General features: G+C 38.2%; 3 protein-coding genes across 5 annotated transcripts in view; all 3 read left to right on the top strand.

Annotated features, from left to right (window-relative positions):
• The first annotated feature begins 762 nt into the window (after nt 1–762).
• Nucleotides 763–3,041, top strand: pigw (phosphatidylinositol glycan anchor biosynthesis, class W). The gene is made up of 2 exons (XM_027132846.2): nt 763–1,049; nt 1,336–3,041. Exon 2 carries the CDS (start codon nt 1,339–1,341, stop codon nt 2,812–2,814), a length of 1,476 nt encoding a protein of 491 aa, XP_026988647.2. The 5' UTR covers nt 763–1,049; nt 1,336–1,338; the 3' UTR covers nt 2,815–3,041.
• Nucleotides 3,042–4,126: 1,085 nt separating this feature from the next.
• Nucleotides 4,127–13,849, top strand: ggnbp2 (gametogenetin binding protein 2). Of its 3 annotated transcripts, none has more exons than XM_027132960.2 (14): nt 4,127–4,232; nt 6,121–6,246; nt 6,913–6,993; nt 7,159–7,412; nt 7,953–8,051; nt 8,573–8,686; nt 9,063–9,272; nt 9,585–9,759; nt 10,025–10,216; nt 10,342–10,489; nt 10,952–11,077; nt 11,429–11,586; nt 11,748–12,026; nt 13,081–13,849. In XM_027132960.2, the coding sequence occupies exons 2-14, from the start codon at nt 6,154–6,156 to the stop codon at nt 13,270–13,272; spliced, it is 2,121 nt and encodes a 706-aa protein (XP_026988761.2). In that variant the 5' UTR covers nt 4,127–4,232; nt 6,121–6,153; the 3' UTR covers nt 13,273–13,849. The 3 variants fall into 3 exon arrangements, with proteins under 3 accessions (XP_026988761.2, XP_026988764.2, XP_026988763.2); XM_027132963.2 differs by having other exon boundaries at nt 4,162–4,180; XM_027132962.2 differs by lacking the exon at nt 4,127–4,232 and adding an exon at nt 4,288–4,431.
• Nucleotides 13,850–14,958: 1,109 nt separating this feature from the next.
• The window catches only part of dhrs11a (dehydrogenase/reductase 11a), a 29,513-nt gene continuing 25,020 nt past the window's right edge, over nt 14,959–19,451 (top strand). The window contains exon 1 of the mRNA XM_027132843.2: nt 14,959–15,271. Within this exon, the coding sequence (XP_026988644.1) occupies nt 15,140–15,271 (132 nt within the window). The 5' untranslated portion in view covers nt 14,959–15,139. The remainder of the gene's footprint in view (nt 15,272–19,451) is intronic.

Raw genomic sequence — 19,451 nt, 5'->3', positions numbered from 1 at the left:
AGGGGAGCAAATTTCCTTTTTTTTATTGTATTTTATAAATTTGATATTTAATTTACAATACACAGGAATCTCCAAAATGTCCTAAGAATTTATGCGAATCTGTTTTTCTTTAATTCAGTCTCTGGAGAAAAATTAGATAACGTTTTTTATTCATCTCTGGTGAGATATTTACAGTGTTATGTAAAATAAAATAATTAAGAAGAAGTTAATTATTATTAATAATTAATTATAAGGCATTTTAAAGTATGTTAGTAGGTTAACAATTAATAAATAACAACATTTAGTAAAACAATCTAGGGGCTCTTACTAAAAAGTTAATACATTTATCAAAGTCACAAATGGTATCTGAGACGAATAGAAACCTGAAACGAATGGAAATATTGAAGTATATACATATAAATCTAGTATGCTTATATCCACACTGTATGTATTCAAATCAATAGTACTGTAGTAAGTAATAGAATAAAATTAATAGCAGTGATAGACTGAATATAAAATAATCTGCAAACTATATTGTTAATACAGTAATATACATATGTGTAATACTGAATAATAATGATGATGATTATGATAAATAAATAAACAAACAAACAATAATAATAATAATAATAATAATAATAATAATAGCTTTTAATACAGATTCCATAAAGTCCATGAATGTTTTAATAATTACTTTGTGCGCTTAATCAGGTTGGTTAAAATGAATATTTAGCCCGGTTTAACGCAGGAAGTGGGACTAGTGTACACGTCATGACAAGCACACGTGTTTAGTGACGTAGAACACAGGAACGCCCCCCATAAACGCAGACAGGAAATATGCGGTAACGAGTCAAGTTGAACGAAATGGGTTAAATAGACGGGAAAACAAAGAAACATTTAGTTGTTGAGCTCATAGTATGTTTGTTTGTTCGTTACCTCAACGCGTGTATCTCTAACTAGTTAATCATGGTGTGTTTTAATACGTTATCCAGCTCGTTTACCCTAAACCTGAGTCAAATAGTCAAAAACAGGACAGTCAATATTTTTTTGCATACATAGAAAGCTCAAAGGTAGGTTTGCATCTTGATCCATTTTGTTACAGTACATCAGATGTTCAGATTTAATGGATTGTTCACTCCCACTCTTGTGCCATGGGGCCCCACATGTGGGAAAGGCCCCAGGGTCCCAGCAACTCTGTGTAGGATAAAATGGTAGAAAATGCATAGAACGATCTATTGTGTACAAAGGATTGGAGCTCACCTTCAGTAGTTATTACCAACAAATAGCTATGTCATTATAATAAATAGAAGTATGTCATATAACGACTTCTTTGATGTTTTTTTTTGTTTTTTTTAGGCAATGGCTGAAATGGATATAAAAGTTGCCTTTGTAAGCAACCTTAACGGCACGACGCTGACAGAAGTGTCTCTCGGGTCCTTCCTTGCCCCACTTTGTCTTCTCAGCCGGGGCTTAGTCTTGCTTGTTTTTCACCTAAATAAATTCGTTCTTCCACTAAGCAGCAGTGCTCACCTGCTTTTGGATTTCATTCTGCTCATAGCACCGCTGGTACTCTCATGCACCGTGCTTAGTGACATTCTTCATTGGGTTATTATAGCCATTGCTGCTGTTGATGTTTGTGCAGTTTCTATCCTGTACTCCAAAAGGAGTAAAAAACATGCTGCTCGTCAGAGTATGATTGACAGCTTTGAACACAGCCATGTCGAGTCCAAGCTGGTGCCTTTTTTAACCGCATTCAGGGTGCTGGTCAACGTCAAGACGGCTATCAGCATTCTAGCTGTGGATTTTAGTGTTTTTCCAAGGAGATACGCCAAAACCGAGATATATGGGACAGGGGTTATGGACTTCGGAGTTGGAGCTTATGTTATGGCAAATGCAATGGTGTGTCCTGAAGCTAGAGGGAAGAAAGTACAGGGTTCGAAACTGAGCCATTTGTCAAAGCAGGTTTTTTCTGTCTGGCCCCTGGTCGTGCTCGGATTTGTGAGGCTGGCGAGCGTAAAATCCACAGGTTATCACGAACACATAACTGAATACGGGGTGCACTGGAACTTCTTTTTCACTTTAGCCATTGTGAGAGTGGTGGCGTCGACTATCCTCACCGTGTTTCCCATCAGTGTCTCCTGGCTCTTGTCACTGCTGATCAGTGGAGCTTACCAACTCATCTTAGAGACAACTGATCTGAAATCATTTCTCACTCAGAACTTTGAGCGCAGTAACATTGTGGAGGCCAATAAAGAAGGAATATTCTCTGTAGTGGGTTATGTCGCTGTCTACATGGCTGGAGTTCAGGTCGGTGTCTATCTAATGAAGACTAGAACTCTGGTCAAGGACTGGATACGAGTTATCCGAAATCTTCTCCTGGGAAGCTTTGGACTTTGGGTTGCTTTGCATGTCTGTCAAATGCACATAGAGCCAGTTTCACGTCGCATGGCCAACCTGCCATTCTGTTTATGGACCATAGCACAGTCTCTGTTTTTTCTTTCCTGTTTGGGCATAGCTGATATTGCACTGCTTTTTACCAAAGTGGTGTCCAATTTTTCTGCTCTGCCAGCCTCCTGGAATCCCAGCCGACGTTCGGAAACAGAACAGAAAATAAGAAAAAAAGTGGACGCTTTGTGTTTAATTCAGTCAGTGAACAGGAACCAGTTGTTGTTCTTCCTGCTGGCAAATTTGATGACTGGATTAACCAACATACTCGTAGACACTCTGAAAAGCAACGACTTCTTTGCTGTTTGTGTTTTGCTCTCTTACATGTTCATGAACAGTTTAATTATATTCATTTTGCATGTAAATAATATTACAATAAAATTTTGGTAATTTTTGAATAATCAGTGCTGTGAAGATATCAGATGAACAAGATTGTGTCATTATTATGAACAAGTTGATCTGTGATATAGCAAATAAAAAAATTAAAGTGAGCTTATACAATACAGACCTGCATGTTTTACTATCAACAAGAAAAACACAAACTGGCTGTGATAAATTCTGTATGTAAACAATGCTATTATTTCTCGGGTTAAGGTTATTATTAAATCTGTATGATATTTCTGTTTAGTGTCTTTATTGTAAAGTTTTATAAATATATATTTATATAAACACAGCCCTGACCAAATCCGTGCCCACTGGTTTCTGTTGATGTGTGAATTTACATTATACTTCCACCAAGATATAAAATAAGGATGCTAAAAATATGTAATGTTTTCAACATGTAGCTGAGGATCAAATAGAAGGTCTAAACCAATAGAAATGTGTGCCTCCATGACATATTATATACATTACATACAAAGCAGGAGACATCCTGGATGGGGTGCCAAAATAGCAACCAGCAACCAAACCCCCACCAAAATATGAAAATTTGTGTTCAAAAGAAGAAGAAAAAAGGATCATCAGGCAAAATAACAGAAATTTTTAAACACAAGGGCGTCGATAATTTTCTAATTAGTCACTAATTGTGCAAATCATGACCATGTAAATCTAAACCATTATACAGTATCTACTGCCTAGATTTTTGAGAGGAAACTTCATACAAACAGAAACCTGAGCTGTAAAAGAGAAAGAGGTCTTTGCTTATATTTTTCCTTCATGAAAAGATTTCACATTACGATCTCTCTCTTGTGTGTGTGTGTATAACTGCACAGCTTTATTAAATACCAAATAATTAAACAAATATAGTGTTTAGTAATTAAACAAGTATAGCTCCAGTTAGACTCTATACTATAGATTAGATGCCAACTCCATGTGGTCTTTGAGGACAACAATCTCCACATCAATACAACATTTATCAGACCGAATATTTATAATCACACCCTCCGGTGTCACCCATATGAGGATGAGGTTCCCCTTTGAGTCTGGTTCCTCTCAAGGTTTCTTTCTTTACCATTGAAGTGAGTTTTTCCTCCCCACAGTCACCTGAATCACCTCAGACTTGCTCATTGGGGATAAAAACAAACACATTTAAATATCTCCAACATTAATCTTGATTTTCGTATTATATTATTCTTTATAACAACATTTTGTTCTATGTTTATGTTCTGTAAAGCTGCTTGGAGACAATTTAAAAAGCGTTATACAAATAAATTTGAATTGAATAAAATATAGTGCGTCCTGTACCTTTACGGGACCGGGATTAGTTATTACGTCATCACGGGGGCAAGGGTTATTAGGGGGGTAAAAAAATCGGTCGGTACGTACGCTTCTGTGTCGCACTTGTATGTTTTGTGTGAAAAGGGCGATCGGTAAGTGTGATGACCGGGTGCGTTTATTTATGTATTTGATTGCAGCATCGTAACCATTATAACGCGATAGGTGATGGGGACGTTTGTACAGGCGTTACATTCAGGACGAACCTGTTAATAACGTGTACTTCCTGCAGGGAAGCGCTCAGAGTTGTCAAGCCGCTCCGTGTCGCTCAGCTTCGGATCCTCAAGCTGTGAGGTAGCGAGCAGAAACGCGCCAAACTTAGCTACTGTCAAGTTTATTTAATTGTTTGTTGTACTAACATAAGACTATGTAGTTAATCACAGTCATGGCTTGGCGTTTTGTACCGTATTCCGAATAATATTCCTGTTTAGAAAGCAGCCGCGGTCAGTTGTAGTTGTAGTTGCAGCTTGCTAAGCTGTTATCCTTAGCCTAGCTTAGCTTAGCTTAGCCTAGCCTGTTAGCACGCCCCATTAAATAATATATGCTTGTTAGCTAGCAAGTCATGTCTTCTGAATGCACTTCTATTTGCAGTTTATGGCATATCTCATGTTATATTATTCGCAACTTTCATATCTAACTAACCTTGTTGTTTTTGTTAAGGAGTAGGCGGTTCAATCTGATATTAACTAGCTGGTTAGCATGTTGTCACTATGCTAACTGTCTACTGCCTGTCAAAGTCGTAGTGTAACCTAGCTAATGTTAGCTCTAACTATACGTTTAAAGCAAAAATAAGTAGATGTTTTACTCCTTGTAGATGTTGTGTTAAAAGTCGTTTCTGTTCAATCTAGGGTAAAAGTTTACGTTTTTTGTTTTGTTTGCGCGTTTAGTTTTGATCAATTAGGACGGCTTGCTAGTTAGATAGCCACGTAATGAGCAGGTTAAGTAACTTGGCTACCTGTTTTACAAGAGATGATCCCTCGAAACCCATTGATTTTGAAAACAAAGTAGTTCATCTCGATAATATCTTTTGAGGTTTTCACTTTTTTTGTATTTATGTAGCTAGTCGTTAATTGCCAAAAGAGAAAAATAAATACATATAAACATATTAAGGTGATCCAGGGCGTTACCAGCTGTTAGCTAGCTAGCTAGCCGTATAGAGATTATCTCCAGCGAGCTCGAATAATAATCTTTAGCACAAAGGCTCCCAGATATTTTATAGACAGGGGCATTTTTGGTTGTAAAATAAATTCACCAGATGTCCTCGGTTCAAGTTTATTTCATGAACGCTATCGAAATGTGTACGCTGATGTTTTATTATTATTATTATTATTATTATTATTATTATTATTATTATTATTAACTAGAGCTACAGATCTTTCTGATCCAGATCTTGCATCAGGTCCAGATTTTTAACCTACCGAGGTTTAGATGAAACACCATTCAATTCATGTTAACAGCCATAAGAGGTATAAGGAATAGATAAATATAATGATTTTAACCCACAATAAAAACCTCTTCCTTAGCATAGAAATATTGCTGCTGCTTTATACATGCCAGTTTTTTTTTGTTTTGATTTTTTTTCTTGAGAATAGTCAAGGATGCTGCTAAGAAAAATCACCAGATCTCAGCAAAACACATACAACTAATCCTTTCCTGCTGTAGTACGATAATTTTATAATCATTTGTTTCTTGGAACATCAAATGAGAATTGTGATTTTTTTTTTGTTTGTTTGTTTGTTTGTTTGTTTAACACACGCTATCATATCAACTGTTTACTTCTTGCAGTCAATACTAGCAACCGGATCAAACTTGTTTGGGGGAAAATTCTATTTCTAAGTAAAAGTTTTATGCATAGGTTTTAGAAACAAAACTCTAAATTCCACTTCAGACCACTTCGGTTTTGTTGTGAACACAAATGTCTTTAAAAAAAAAAATCCTGAATATGTTTTTTGACCTGTTCTTTTTTTTTTTTTTTTTTCACAGGCAGCGCTCCATCGACATTTGCTCGGAGAAGATATGGCACGCCTAGTAGCTGTTTGCAGAGACGGAGAAGAGGACTACCGTTTCCTCGCAAGACAGATTCCCTTATACATTGATGACTCCCTCACGGTAAGATGGATTCCCTCACGTTATTTCTGTTTCTGAAACAGCTAGACACATTTATAGAATCATTTATTTTGTTTGGGATATGCTTTGAGGAACTGTTGCACCTTGTATCCAAATGGTAGTTAAAGCTGACCTGTTGAATTATAGGAAGTTCCAGAATACAACTAGATGTCCTTGTCCTACAATTCAAAGTCCTTGTCCTTGTTGTACGATTCAAAGTTTTAATTGCTTACTCACAACTAGACTGAAACTGATACCTGACCATATCATGCTACTTACATATGGAACCTGTCCTGATTTTGCCTCTTACACTTTTATTCAAATCCTTCTCCAGTTAATCAAACCGAAATCTGATTGCTGTATCATGAGTAAAATGTAAAATAGGCCTTGTACTTGACTACGAGCTTGCTGTGTTCCTTTTCCCCCCAGTTGTTTAATGCAGAGACGGTTGCTGACTTAAGAGTTGCAAGTTTTTAGTTTTTGTAAAGGTGGTAACTTTAGTAGTCATGGAGCACAAGTCCTAGTACATACAGCATCAAGCGTGCTGTTCTGCTCAACTTGTCTTGACTTGTAGAAGAGCAATGCGTTCACTTGACGAGTGAAAGACATGACATGTATTATCATGGTTATTTATCTCCATTATCGTTTAAATGCTTCCTTCCTACCTAGATGGTGATGGAGTTTCCACGCACAGTATTGCACTTTGACAGTCATCAGACCAGCAGTTCACAAATTAAGCCGTTTATTGAGGTAAGGTTATTGCATAAGATTGTTGCTAAGCCTGGCGGTGGCATGTGATAGTGAGAATGATATTGTTTAGATGACTCTCTTTTTATTTCTTCTGGAAAATTGTTTTTAATTTTACATAAATGTATGTGGAAGACGATGACTGCATCAGATGCTTCTTTCTTGTAGCGTCACAGCATGCTGAAGCAGCAGGACCTGAGTATGGCCCTGATGGTGATGTCCCGTGAGGTGTTCAGCGCACTCTCCCAGATGGTACCATGCGTGGGCTGCCGACGCAGCGTTGAACGACTCTTTGCTCAGCTCACAGACTCCGGCTACTTTGCCCTGGAGCCACTGACCGTGGGATCAGCTGGTGTACTATCCATCACCAGGGCTTGCCTTGCAGACCCCCTCAAACTCTACACACTCTTCTATGTCCATGGGTAATTAAGAATCACCACTACACCCATATTGCTTTTTGATCATTAAAATCATTTGAATGGGGGAAAAAAATTAAGCCATCATGTATATCACATTTTGTAGCGCAGTACTGTATATCTTGGCCTCTAACACATTTCAAAGCATTTTATTTATCTTCTAACACAGCAGTTGGACAAGGATTAAAAATTTTTTAGTGAAGTAAATCTTTGTTCTTTAATCGTTTATATCTAGTTCCTATTATCGCTTAACTTATAGTAGCTATAAACAGTTGTTGCCTCTTGTACCATAAATAGTATGTTACCAAGAAATGTCTTTGCAGTCAGCTTCATGGTTTTTTTTTGTTTGTTTTTAAATGTTAAATAATATAGTTGGTAATCCATATATTACTGGATTTGAGAATTCAACAACGTTGTGATGATTGTTATATCATGTCTCGTACGGTTTTGTGTGTAATAGAACAGTGAAGCTGCCGAGTGTTTAGTTTTATTTAGAGTTTGTAGTTCCTTGTACTAAATTTATTTCATTATATTTTTCTTTTGCAGGTCGAAGTTAAACGATGTGATCGATTCCATTCCCAAAAGCAAAAAGAACAAGCGCTGTCAATTGCACTCTTTAGACACACACAAGCCCAAACCTTTGGGGTAAGTTAATTTTCACCGAGATTTCTAATCTGAGAGCGTCGTTTTGGTTTTGAATGCGTGTGTTGCGGCTTTGACCGTTTTGAGTTGAGTGCTAGACTTTTCTCTGTGCCGTATCCCCCGTCATGCTCATGATGCTATAGAGAGAAGAATGTAAGAGTGAGCGGGAGATTGTGTGTTGGTGCTAGAAAAGACACTATGCTGCAGCATTAAGATAACAGATCAGGTCTAGGATTTTGTCCTTTTTGGCTCTTTTGGACCCCCTGCAGGTTGGCAGCACAGCTTCTACATCCAGCAGCAACAGTGTTCCTAAACAACAGCATAATGCTGTGTACTGATAAACAGCGTGTTTTTTGACATGTTCCTGTCAGGGCTATTACCTTGGATCGGCTTGATTTTTGGCCGTGTAAAAGAGCTCCTTTAAGTCTCTTCACTGTGAGAACCTTCCTGGCCATTGGCTGTTTTGTAGTCGTAGAGACAGTTTGTGTGTTTGGGTTTGTGTGACTCTGGAGACTGTGTTGCAGAGGGAGCTGGATGGATGTATGGGAGCTGATGTCTCAGGAGTGCCGGGACGAGGTGGTTCTGATCGACAGTGCTTGTTTACTGGAAACGCTGGAGACGTACTTGCGTAAACACAGGTAAACCTGCTGTGTCCACACATGGTGCACTTGGAATACCTCTGATGCGTATTCATGTTTGTACATGATGTTTACTTGTGTTCTAATTACAGCTTTGCATAACATCGTGTGTATCTTAATACGTTACATATAAATCATCACAAAATTGCTTTCGATCTTCTGGCCATTGTAATGAGCTCATGAGCACAGCACAAATCAGTGTAATGTTTTCAGGCTAGGTGTAATTGGGCCTTTTATTATTAAATCATTTGTGTTTATTAAAAAAAAAACACTGCACATAAAGGACATGTATTGTGCTTATCAGATCAGAATTGTTTCTGGACCATAGCTGTTATGCCTTTAATTTTTTTTTTTACCTCCCCTCTGTGATTGTCAGGTTCTGTACAGACTGTAAAAACAAGGTGCTGAGGGCCTACAACATCCTTGTGGGTGAGTTGGACTGCAGTAAAGAGAAAGGCTACTCCGCTGCACTTTATGAGGGCCTGCGCTGCTGCCCACACGAGCGCCACATCCACGTCTGTTGTGAGACCGATTTCATCGCTCACCTGCTGGGCCGTGCTGAGCCAGAGTTCGCTGGGGGATACGAGTGAGTCGTTTAAGTTTAATTCCATTTTTACTTGTAAGACTTTTATGTATAGACATTTTATGCATTTGTACTAAAAGTGTGTGTGTGTGTGTGTGTGTGTGTGGTCATAACTTTGATCACTTGCTGTATTTTTATTTTTACTTGCTTTATTAGTTCTAGAATACGTACAAATCTGCACACACTTTGCTACACAGTATGAAATTATAGTACAGAATCATTCTTCTCATATTGCTATTGTTCCAGTGCCTTTACAGTGCAAGTAAAAGTAAGCGCTGTATTCGGCACAGACTTAAGGATTATGATTATGTTTAGGCGCAGAGAAAGGCACGCTAAGACCATCGACATAGCACAGGAAGAAGTTTTGACGTGTCTGGGGATCCACCTGTATGAGCGACTACACCGGATCTGGCAAAAGCTACGGGCTGAGGAGCAAACGTGGCAGATACTCTTCTACCTCTGTATCGATGCATTACGCAAAAGCTTTGAGGTATGAGGAACAGGATGAGATTCAGAAAAAGATGTTTGGTGGTACAGTTACGGACTACTGACTTCGCTTAATAATGCCATTGATCTACTCATGTTAGCAGGAAGCACAGAACTATGTCAGTGTCACAGCTGTGCCAAAAAATAAAACGTCCACCACCCAAATGATGTTATTGTATGATGGTCTAAACAGACAATCCGTGTCATTTATCGAAAGCGCTGTAGGTGTTTTGGAGAAGCTGAAAACTCTATCTGTTTTTTCTTTACAGATGGCAGTAGAAAAGGTGCAGGGAATCAGCCGACTGGAACAACTCTGTGAGGAGCTGTCGGAAGAGGAGCGAGCGAAAGAGCTGAAGCAAGAAAAAAAGAGACAGAAACGCAAGAACAGGCGCAAAAACAAGTGCGGCTTTGACGTGTCTGAGCAAGAGACCAACGGGTACAAAGAAAAGAGCTTGGGAGAGGTAAGTTGTTCAAGCCAGCGTGTAGAGACTAGCTACTCTGAGCGATGGACTATACGTTTAAAATTTGCCATTGTTTTGGGAACCATTACACAACCTCACGCACAATCTTTACTTCCCTTCTCCAGGGTTTAGAGGATTCCGAGAGCACTGGCTGTAAGTCATGTGGCAACAGAGAGGAGCCTGGTGTAGGTGTAGAGGCTATTGTTCCTCTTGAGAGCTCCACCTGCAGCTGTCCTGCCTCGACCATCTTAGACTCCCCCAAAAGCAAAAACGGTATAACCTTAGGCACTTTATTTACTTGGACTGTGTAAAAAAAATTTTTTAATCTCCCTGAGGTTTTTTAAGCATACATGAAAACACACTTCATTCAGATGATCACTAGTTATGAAGTAACATGATTTTGGGTCACAGACCTCCCAGAAATTGTGTGTAACTGATATCACGCACTACATAGCAGTGAAATAATGGATTCTCCACCCTATATACAGTGCATTTTTCTGAAGCCTTTAACACGACGTTTGTTCAGAGGAATGTCGACATCCTACACGTGAAGCCTCGGGAACACGCGGTTTAAGAATGAAGAATTCTAGAAAATACTGACTCATCCCTGCTTTCTTATACTTGTTGGTCAAATATAGATCTGTTATGTTTAGAAACAAGGGGAATTGTGCGTACTGTTGTGGAAATAACGGAGAGTTGATGACTCCATGCACTGTCACGTGTGTGTGTGTGTAGGTTTGCTATCTCATAGTCATGGCAGCGACTGTGGCTATTCTTCCAGCATGGAAGGCAGCGAGACGAGTTCCAGGGAAGGCTCAGACGTGGCCTGCACCGAGGGAATGTGTAACCATGATGAAACGGGTGCCAGCTTCTTTGTATTGTTGCTTAGACGGCTGAATGTACAATTCATAAAATGATTACTTAATGTTTTGTTATTCGATATGTTTCCGGTTGTGGTGGTATGCATGTGGTGGCTTCTGGTATTAGTGAGAAAAGCCCTCCAAGCAGCACTTTCTATACAAAACGGTCAAATGTAAAGGAATCCTAAAGCACGTTATTATTGTAATATCCACTCAAACCCTCTAAAGTGCTGCAGGAGTGTACATGAAATTTGATAATTTGAGTTTGCATGATGCAATTTCATTATCAAACCATTAGCATGTAATCTGTAATGACTTAAATTAATGGTAAGGATTTCCTTTGTCTGTGCAGCTGAATACGCATGCAGTCACCACTGCTTAGAGGACAAGGAGGAGGAGGATGGTGTGGACAGCTGTGTGGAGTGTTGGGCAAACTGTGAAGAGCACGCCAAAGGAAGGAACAAGAAGAAAAAAAGGAAGAACCGGGGATCGCTAAATTCAAATGAACATGTGAGTTGCATTGGGTCAAGTGTTAATCACCGGCTACAGCGCAAACCGAAAACACGTAGAATGTTCTAGTATGCGCCAGGTGCATAGACAGCACTTGTATCTTGGTTTGGTTCTTAATTGAGCACAAATTTATGCTTCATGTTCTTTACTTTCTTCTCCAGCATGGTTCCCAGTCAGATGGGTGTGTGTCAGACAGCAGCCAGAGAGGAGATCCAAGCATCTCATCTGGCTCAGAAAACCCCCACAATCCCTCTGCCTCAAACCCACACAACTGCCAGAGCAAACAGACGCCTTGTGTGAAGGTGTGCTGTGGCTCGCTCTTCACTGCTGTCCTGCAGCTGCCCTGGGCTAAGCAAGAGATCGCAAGTGGCCTGAACAATCAGACTCCAGATGCCTGGACACAAGGGCACTGTACAACCAAAAGTCTCATGGAGCTGCTGGTGAGTGGACTGCCCTTTAAAAAAAAATAATAATAATAATAAATAAATAAATCATTGGTGAGACAGAAATACATTTACAAATGAATATCTGTCTTGTGGCATTTTTAAACTGTACACTTTTTTTTCCCCCTGCTATATAAATTATTGACTGCATAATTGAATATAGTTCCTTTTTTATTTAATTTTTTTTGAGGTGGGTGATAAACAGTCTTGTTCATTTTCCCATGAACAATTTGATCACAATTGTTACAGCAGTTTCTAATTACATAAATGCCAATAAGCAACCTTTTTTTAAATCAGGTGTTGTAGCAGCTACCCTTCACTCACCAGCTTCTCTTTATTTTTCTCTGCCTTCTCTTTTGAAGTAAGAAAGATGGTGAAACTTACAGGGTTACCAATGAGCGGATATTCTTATCCTTAAGACTCTCCTCAGAAAAAAAGCATTTAAAGCTTTACCTCTGACCGTTTTACGGTCTCTAGGCTCCTTCTATAAATGCTAAATAAACTTTAGCATAACAGTAATGGGCAAGAGTGTCATTTTTTTATTTTACTATTTGAAATAGTAAGGATCTCTGATGGCAGTGTTTACATTCAGCAGTACTGGGAGACAGCAATGTTAATGTTAGCTAATGTGTTTGTTTTTTATTAAGAGGCATTATCTTTCTTTCATGGTTGTTTGTTAAACATTGCCATTGTTATTTAACATGATAATGTTGTTAAATGTTCAATTCTTATTGGGCAAAGTGTTCGAACAATGTTTTTATACTAATGTACCTAGTTTTGGGAGCTCCTGCAAACAGCAGGCAAAGAGAGCAAGAACGCCATTTCCATTATAGTAGATAAGCCTGAAGCGCCATTTTTTATAACGCAAGCGTTTGTTCAAGTGCCCGTGTAAGCTGTTACTATAAGAAGAGTAATGTATTTGAACGAATTCATTAACGTAAAGCAATGAAACCACTGTCATAGGATTCAGTATCTTTTGACTAATCAGAATTGAGGTATAGCCACGAATCGCTTCCAATATTTGATCGTGTAAATTTGTGTGTTCGAACAGGATGAGGCAGAAATGTCATCGGATGAAGAGAACTGCCTGACACAAGATGAGATCCAGTCGTTCGTAGAGGAGAACAAGTCTTTCTACAGCACAAGAGACCAGTACAGACAGCACCTAAAGGACCGATTTACCAAATACTGCCACTCCAACGTGTGCAGAGGAGATTGGCTTCCTACGACTAGTGTCAAATAAATACACACCAAACACATGATTTTTACACATAGGAAAAATGCTCACGATTACCCCTGTTGCAGAAGAGGAAGAAAATGAATGTTGGGTTCAAAACCAGAATGAATTCTTTAGCTGTCTGGTTTGTTATAGATTAATTTTATTTGTTGGGAATACTTAAACGTTCACATCCACTTCTTTTCACTTTTATCTTTTCAGTCTCCCCATCTCTTTTCTCTCCTTTCTTCCCGTCCCTCACTGACACTCAGGTGTAGTTTATTTGCGATTTTCTAGATTTACTGATTCTTGGAACGGGTTCATAAGATCACAGTGGAAGTGATGAGATTGCAGGCGATCACTGTGGTCTTCTAGTCTTATTGTTTATTTAACATCGCTTTATTTTCCCAGTTCATCTCACTGACCAAGACACTTCATTTTAGTGGCAAATTGTTGTACCATTTATATGTGTACAGAAATGAAATTATCTGAATATAAAGATTTTACAGAGAGGAAACATCTAATTATAAGGAGGCTTGGGTGTAATGTTGAGCGAATGTGCAAAATTGACATAATAAAGAATATTTATTAATATGCATTAAGACAGATGTGTTGCGTTTTCTGATTGGGATAATCTGATTCCTCCAAAGTGAGGAGCAAACTTTTATAGGGGAAAATTTTTTATTTTGTTTTAAAAGAACATTTTTACACAATTTTCCTTGAGCCGCAAGCGAATCAACGTGAAGTTTTTTCTTTTTTTTTTTTTTCTTTTTCAGCGTGTTAAAGTATTTAGAGAGTACTTTCTGTCTTTCACATAGGTTATGTAAGCAATAAAAGCTTGCATTGCCCTAATTATAGGACAAACACGAACAACGGTCCAATGTGTGACGTCTGCCTGTCGCAGCCGTATGGATCTGTTCCCCAAATTCCCACAAAGTTGGAAACTTGTAAAGAATGTTTTTCTTTCTTAGAGTTACAATTTTTCTTCCTTCATTGGAACAAAGAAGCCCAAATCTGCTCCACTATGACGTTACTCCTATGCAAAAAGTAAGCTTCAAGAAATCCTCAGGTGTCCATATATTTCTGGTCATACATTGTATTACTTTGGTGTATTTATTTCCATTTCCATCATTTGGCAGATGCCCTTATCCAGAGCGACTTTCATTATTTCATTTTTATACAACTGAGGGCCTTGCTCAGGGGCCTAACAGTGGCAGCTTGGTGGACCTGGGATCGAACACACAACCTTCCGATTGGTAGCCCAACACCATAACCACTAGGCCACCACATCATATTTACAGAAAACTCTTATTTTCTTACCTCTTTATCAGCAGAACAAGCACGACCATTGATGCTTAGAGGACAAGTTGTAAATCTTCTTATAATAAAATAGAATAGAATAGATTTTTTTTAAATGCTGTCATTTTAATTGTACAGCCTGTTAATCAGCCGCTAGATGGCGCTGTATATCTACTTAAAATAACCATTAATATTTTGGAAGAGAAAATAAAGATATTCTGTGCCATTTATTATTTCTCCAGATGTTCTGAGAGGCTTTATATGACCTAACAGAATCTCCAGGTGTTTTTTTTTTAATATTGTATTAAAGCTATAATGTTACTGAAGTATATCAATTTCCACTCAACGCTTTAGAAAAAGAAAAAAAAAGTGTGGGCGGCGACACCAACCCAAGTGTTGTGTGTGGTTTTGTGTGTGGTGTAATATTTAATCCTGTGTTCACGGGGCGTTTTTATCAGCGCGTCTGACTGAGACACGGACAGAGGATCAGTCACGGCTCTGATACGGTCACCGCACTTTAACTGGACACGAGCTTTGCTTTGATAACCGCTTCTAAAGTAATCTGGACAAATCCTCGGCCCGGTTCAGCTCTCCGATGGAGCGGTGGAAAGGCAGAGTGGCGCTCGTGACCGGCGCGTCTGTCGGGATCGGAGCAGCTGTCGCGCGCGCGCTCGTCCAACAGGGCATGAAGGTGGTCGGTTGCGCGCGCAGCGTCGATAAAATAGAGGTAAGCCGTGATTTCTCCTCGCTTTATGATCACAGAGGACACGTTGATGCGCGAGCGTTCACGCTACTTTGGTAGCTAGCCGATAGCTAACTGTTCCCCAAAGGCAAGCCGGGATCAGACCGGTTATTATACAGACACGCGGAATTCACACAATTATGCGCCTCTGGGCGTGAAACCCTTTTTATTTATTACCCCTTTAACTTCATTACCCCTTTTTATTCATTACCCCTTTTTATACATTACCCCTTTAACTTCATTACCCCTTTTTATTCATTACCCCTTTTTATACATTACCCCTTTAACTTCATTACCCCTTTTTATTCATTACCCCTTTTTATTCATTACCCCTTTAACTTCATTACCCCTTTTTATTCATTACCCCTTTTTATTCATTACCCCTTTTTATACATAACCCCTTTAACTTCATTACCCCTTTTTATACATAACCCCTTTAACTTCATTACCCTTTTTTATTCATGACCCCTTTTTATACATTACCCCTTTTTATACATTACCCCTTTAACTTCATTACCCTTTTTTATACATTACCCCTTTTTTATTTATTACCCCTTTTTATACATTACCCCTTTTTTAATCATTACCCCTTTTTTAATCATTACCCCTTTAACTTCATTACCCCTTTTTATTCATTACCCCTTTAACTTCATTACCCATTTTTATTCATTACCCCTTTTATACATTACCCCCTTTTATACATTACCCCTTTAACTTCATTACCCTTTTTTATTCATTACCCCTTTTTATACATAACCCCTTTAACTTCATTACCCCTTTTTATTCATTACTCTTTTTAATTCATTACCCCTTTAACTTCATTACCCCTTTTTATACATTACCCCCTTTTTATTCATTACCCCTTTAACTTAATTACCCCCTTTTTATACATTACCCCTTTTTATTCATTACCCCTTTTTATTCATTACCCCATTAACTCCATTACCCTTTTTTATTCATTACCCCTTTAACTTCATTACCCTTTTAACTTCATTACCCCTTTTTATTTATTACCTCTTTTTATTCATTATCCCTTTAACTTCATTACCCCTTTTTATTCATTACCCCTTTTTATTCCTTATCCCTTTAATTTCAATACCCCTTTAATACTTCATTACCCCTTTTTATTTATTACCCCTTTTTATTCATTACCCCATTAACTTCATTACCCCATTAACTTCATTACCCCATTAACTTCATTACCCCTTTTAACTTCATTATCCTTCATGATGTGTCATTATCTGTTAAAATAATGAACCAGTGATTTGATTATTATATAATAATAACAATACTAATAACAATAACAGTAACAACAACAATGTTGTAGCATGCTATACAGCTCGATTCTTGGTTATGAGATCTTAATTGTCAATAACAGTACTTCCGGCTGCATCGTTTATGTAAACAAGCTGTCGTTTCTATAGAAATAATTAACGCAGGCACTTAAACCTGTTAAAGCTGCACCTAAACATATACATTAAAATCAACAAGGTGTAATTGATGAAAAGGTGAGGTTTTCTGTAAGGAGACATTTATTAGCGTAAAAACACTTGCTTTGCAACAGTAAATTTAATAAATAGATCAATTAAGATAAATTAGTTCCTATTAATGAACTTTTAGAAATGAGATTTTATTTTTGTCTTATTAACTTGATGAGGGATGATGAGGGAACGATTAATTATAGGTAATATAAGTGATATCAGGATATGACTTGTTTTGGGATGTCCATATAACTATAAATGGATAAAAAGTATGACATGTTTGTTAATTAATAAAAAAAGAAGAGTTTTGGTATAACACGAACAATACACTTCAGGGTATTGTTATTGGGAACATTATCGTCTTCAAGGTGCTATTGCAGCTCGACTTCTGGACTTGTTGGCTATATTAGTCTCAAGTTCATGTCTAAATTTTTTGAGGTTTCTATTCCATATGAGAAACAACAAATTAAACCCACAACGGGAATTTTATTGGGCTTATATGTGAACCTTAGTCCACTTTCTGGTGTTATCCACCACTCCTTCTGGTGAATCACCTGGACTGATCAATAGTCACAAAGACATGCTTTGTGCATTGTATAACCATAAGACTTCACTCAATGCCACTCACTCCCATTCTTGCTAATCTTACTGCCTTGTCAATCATTGACTGTGCTCCAGGACTGTGCCTGGGCCTTTCCTCTTGACTTCACACTAGTCTTCATCATTGGAAATAAAGAGTTAGTTTGGGAGTACAGAAAAACATCTTAATGTGCCACATATTGGTATTCAGTGCTCTTCCATGGTCAGAAAGACAGTTTGGACCGTAAGTTCACACGTCAGCTTTTAATCTGTAGTTTGATGACATCAGAAGCATCATTTCAGCTGAGGACTGCCATCCTCTGTCAGTAGCAAGTGTTACTTAATGGGATGAGTAGATGTGGTAGATGTGGTGGTAGTGAAACTGAATCTGCTGGATTTTCAATTCTGTTTGGTCAGAAGGTGTCTAAAAGGTATACGTTACTGTATCAGCTTCTACTTATTTGCTAGATGTTCGACGTAAACAGGATTTGAAAAGCGTGTATGGAGATGTTTATGTAACATTTATGGAAGGAGTCTCCAGTTCTAGTGCTTTGTAACAGTCAGATGTACACATTGCTGTTATCAACAACTGATCAACATCAGGGTAGTCGATATCACAGCAATCTCAGCATTCATTCCATTTTCCTCTAACAGCACACCTCGTGAGGTTTTATTCCTTATGTAAGGTAGACTGTAGAAAATGAGCCACTGCAGAAAGGGATTTGTGATTTGCACTTTTCTTCACAAGGTTAATGCTACTTGGAACGCTTTAAAAAAAAAAAGTAGGCATGTTTCTAGAACATTTTAGGCTTCCTTTGAATCAGGGAATAATGGAAAAACCCAGTTTCTCAAGCACGGTTGGAAACATTCAGGCACAGTTGGAAAACTCCAATTGGTTTTGTTTTCCATATACAATAAACAGTTTACGTGTCTGATTATTTTTTTGTATAGGCTGGTAAATAATAAGTATTTCCGTGGAAATTTTAGGAATAAAAATCTCACTGGCTTGTATTTGAATTGTTTCTGAATAGATTGACTAGATGGTTATGTTCTGATGTTCAGAGATCTCTGTGACATTTATTTTACATCCGTGGCTGTAAAATGTATGAGAAACCCTGCTTGAAAGCATTGTTTGGTTTGTACTTCAGGAAATAAGGTTCTATGATAAACTTTGGAAAAGTTTTCTTCTGTCTTTAGAGTAGTCCGTCTTGTCACTGTGGCAGTGCTTCATAACCTGCCACCATATTTTCCATGCAAATATTTTCCTTCTGTGTTCTGCCTTAACGCATGCTGACCAAAAGGCTCAATGGAATCACATGTAGGACAAGTTGGATGTTTGGACTCTGAATAAATTCAGAATGTTCTTGTTTTTTCGTACAAAGTTTCAGCTCATGTATAACACTCTGGTACAACGTAATAAGCGATTGTAGTAGCCGTATGGCTCGAAGCATCATGTGATCTGTGACTGAACTGCTGTGGTTACAGAGCTCATGAAATGTTATTTGCTTCTATCATTTCCAGGCAACAAGGCTGTTAAACAATCACTGTTATTTGAATTAAACAGCAAGATGGAATTCTAACCAATTTCTATGTTTACAACCGCCTTCGATATTTTCTTATGAATTCCGTCGGTTCTGAATTTTCTGAAATATTAACAGATTAATTAACCATTTAAACCACTCCCTGTCCCTGACCTGGAATAATCTGTTCCTCCTGTTAGAGAGGAGTTAGGATGACAACATCGTACAGCAACAAGAACAGTACAAATCCTGGGTTCAAGATAGAATTGTGCTCATTAGTAAAGAAGTCTTCATTCCTGGTTTGAAGGCATCCTGTGATTCAGATGGAAAAGTTTGTTCCATCACTATCAGAGTGTTGGAATCTGCCTTTAATGTATTTTGAAGGTTGATGCCATGCTTGAAGGCTCGAAGAGAGCATTTTAACGTGCTTGAGGATTGAGGCATGGCCATATTATATGGATCTGATCCACAAACAGGACATGCCTTTCTAAAATAGCATGCGCATCATAGAGTCCATCAGTCTACCAAATGCAGGATGACATCACAGCAGTGGGTTGAAAGATTGCCACATGGTTGCAGATTCAT

The sequence above is a fragment of the Tachysurus fulvidraco genome, chromosome 26 (genome assembly GCF_022655615.1).
Source record: "Tachysurus fulvidraco isolate hzauxx_2018 chromosome 26, HZAU_PFXX_2.0, whole genome shotgun sequence".
NCBI classification, from domain to species: domain Eukaryota; kingdom Metazoa; phylum Chordata; class Actinopteri; order Siluriformes; family Bagridae; genus Tachysurus; species Tachysurus fulvidraco.
Note: the sequence above shows the minus strand (reverse complement) of the source record. Positions and strands in the feature narration are given on the sequence as shown.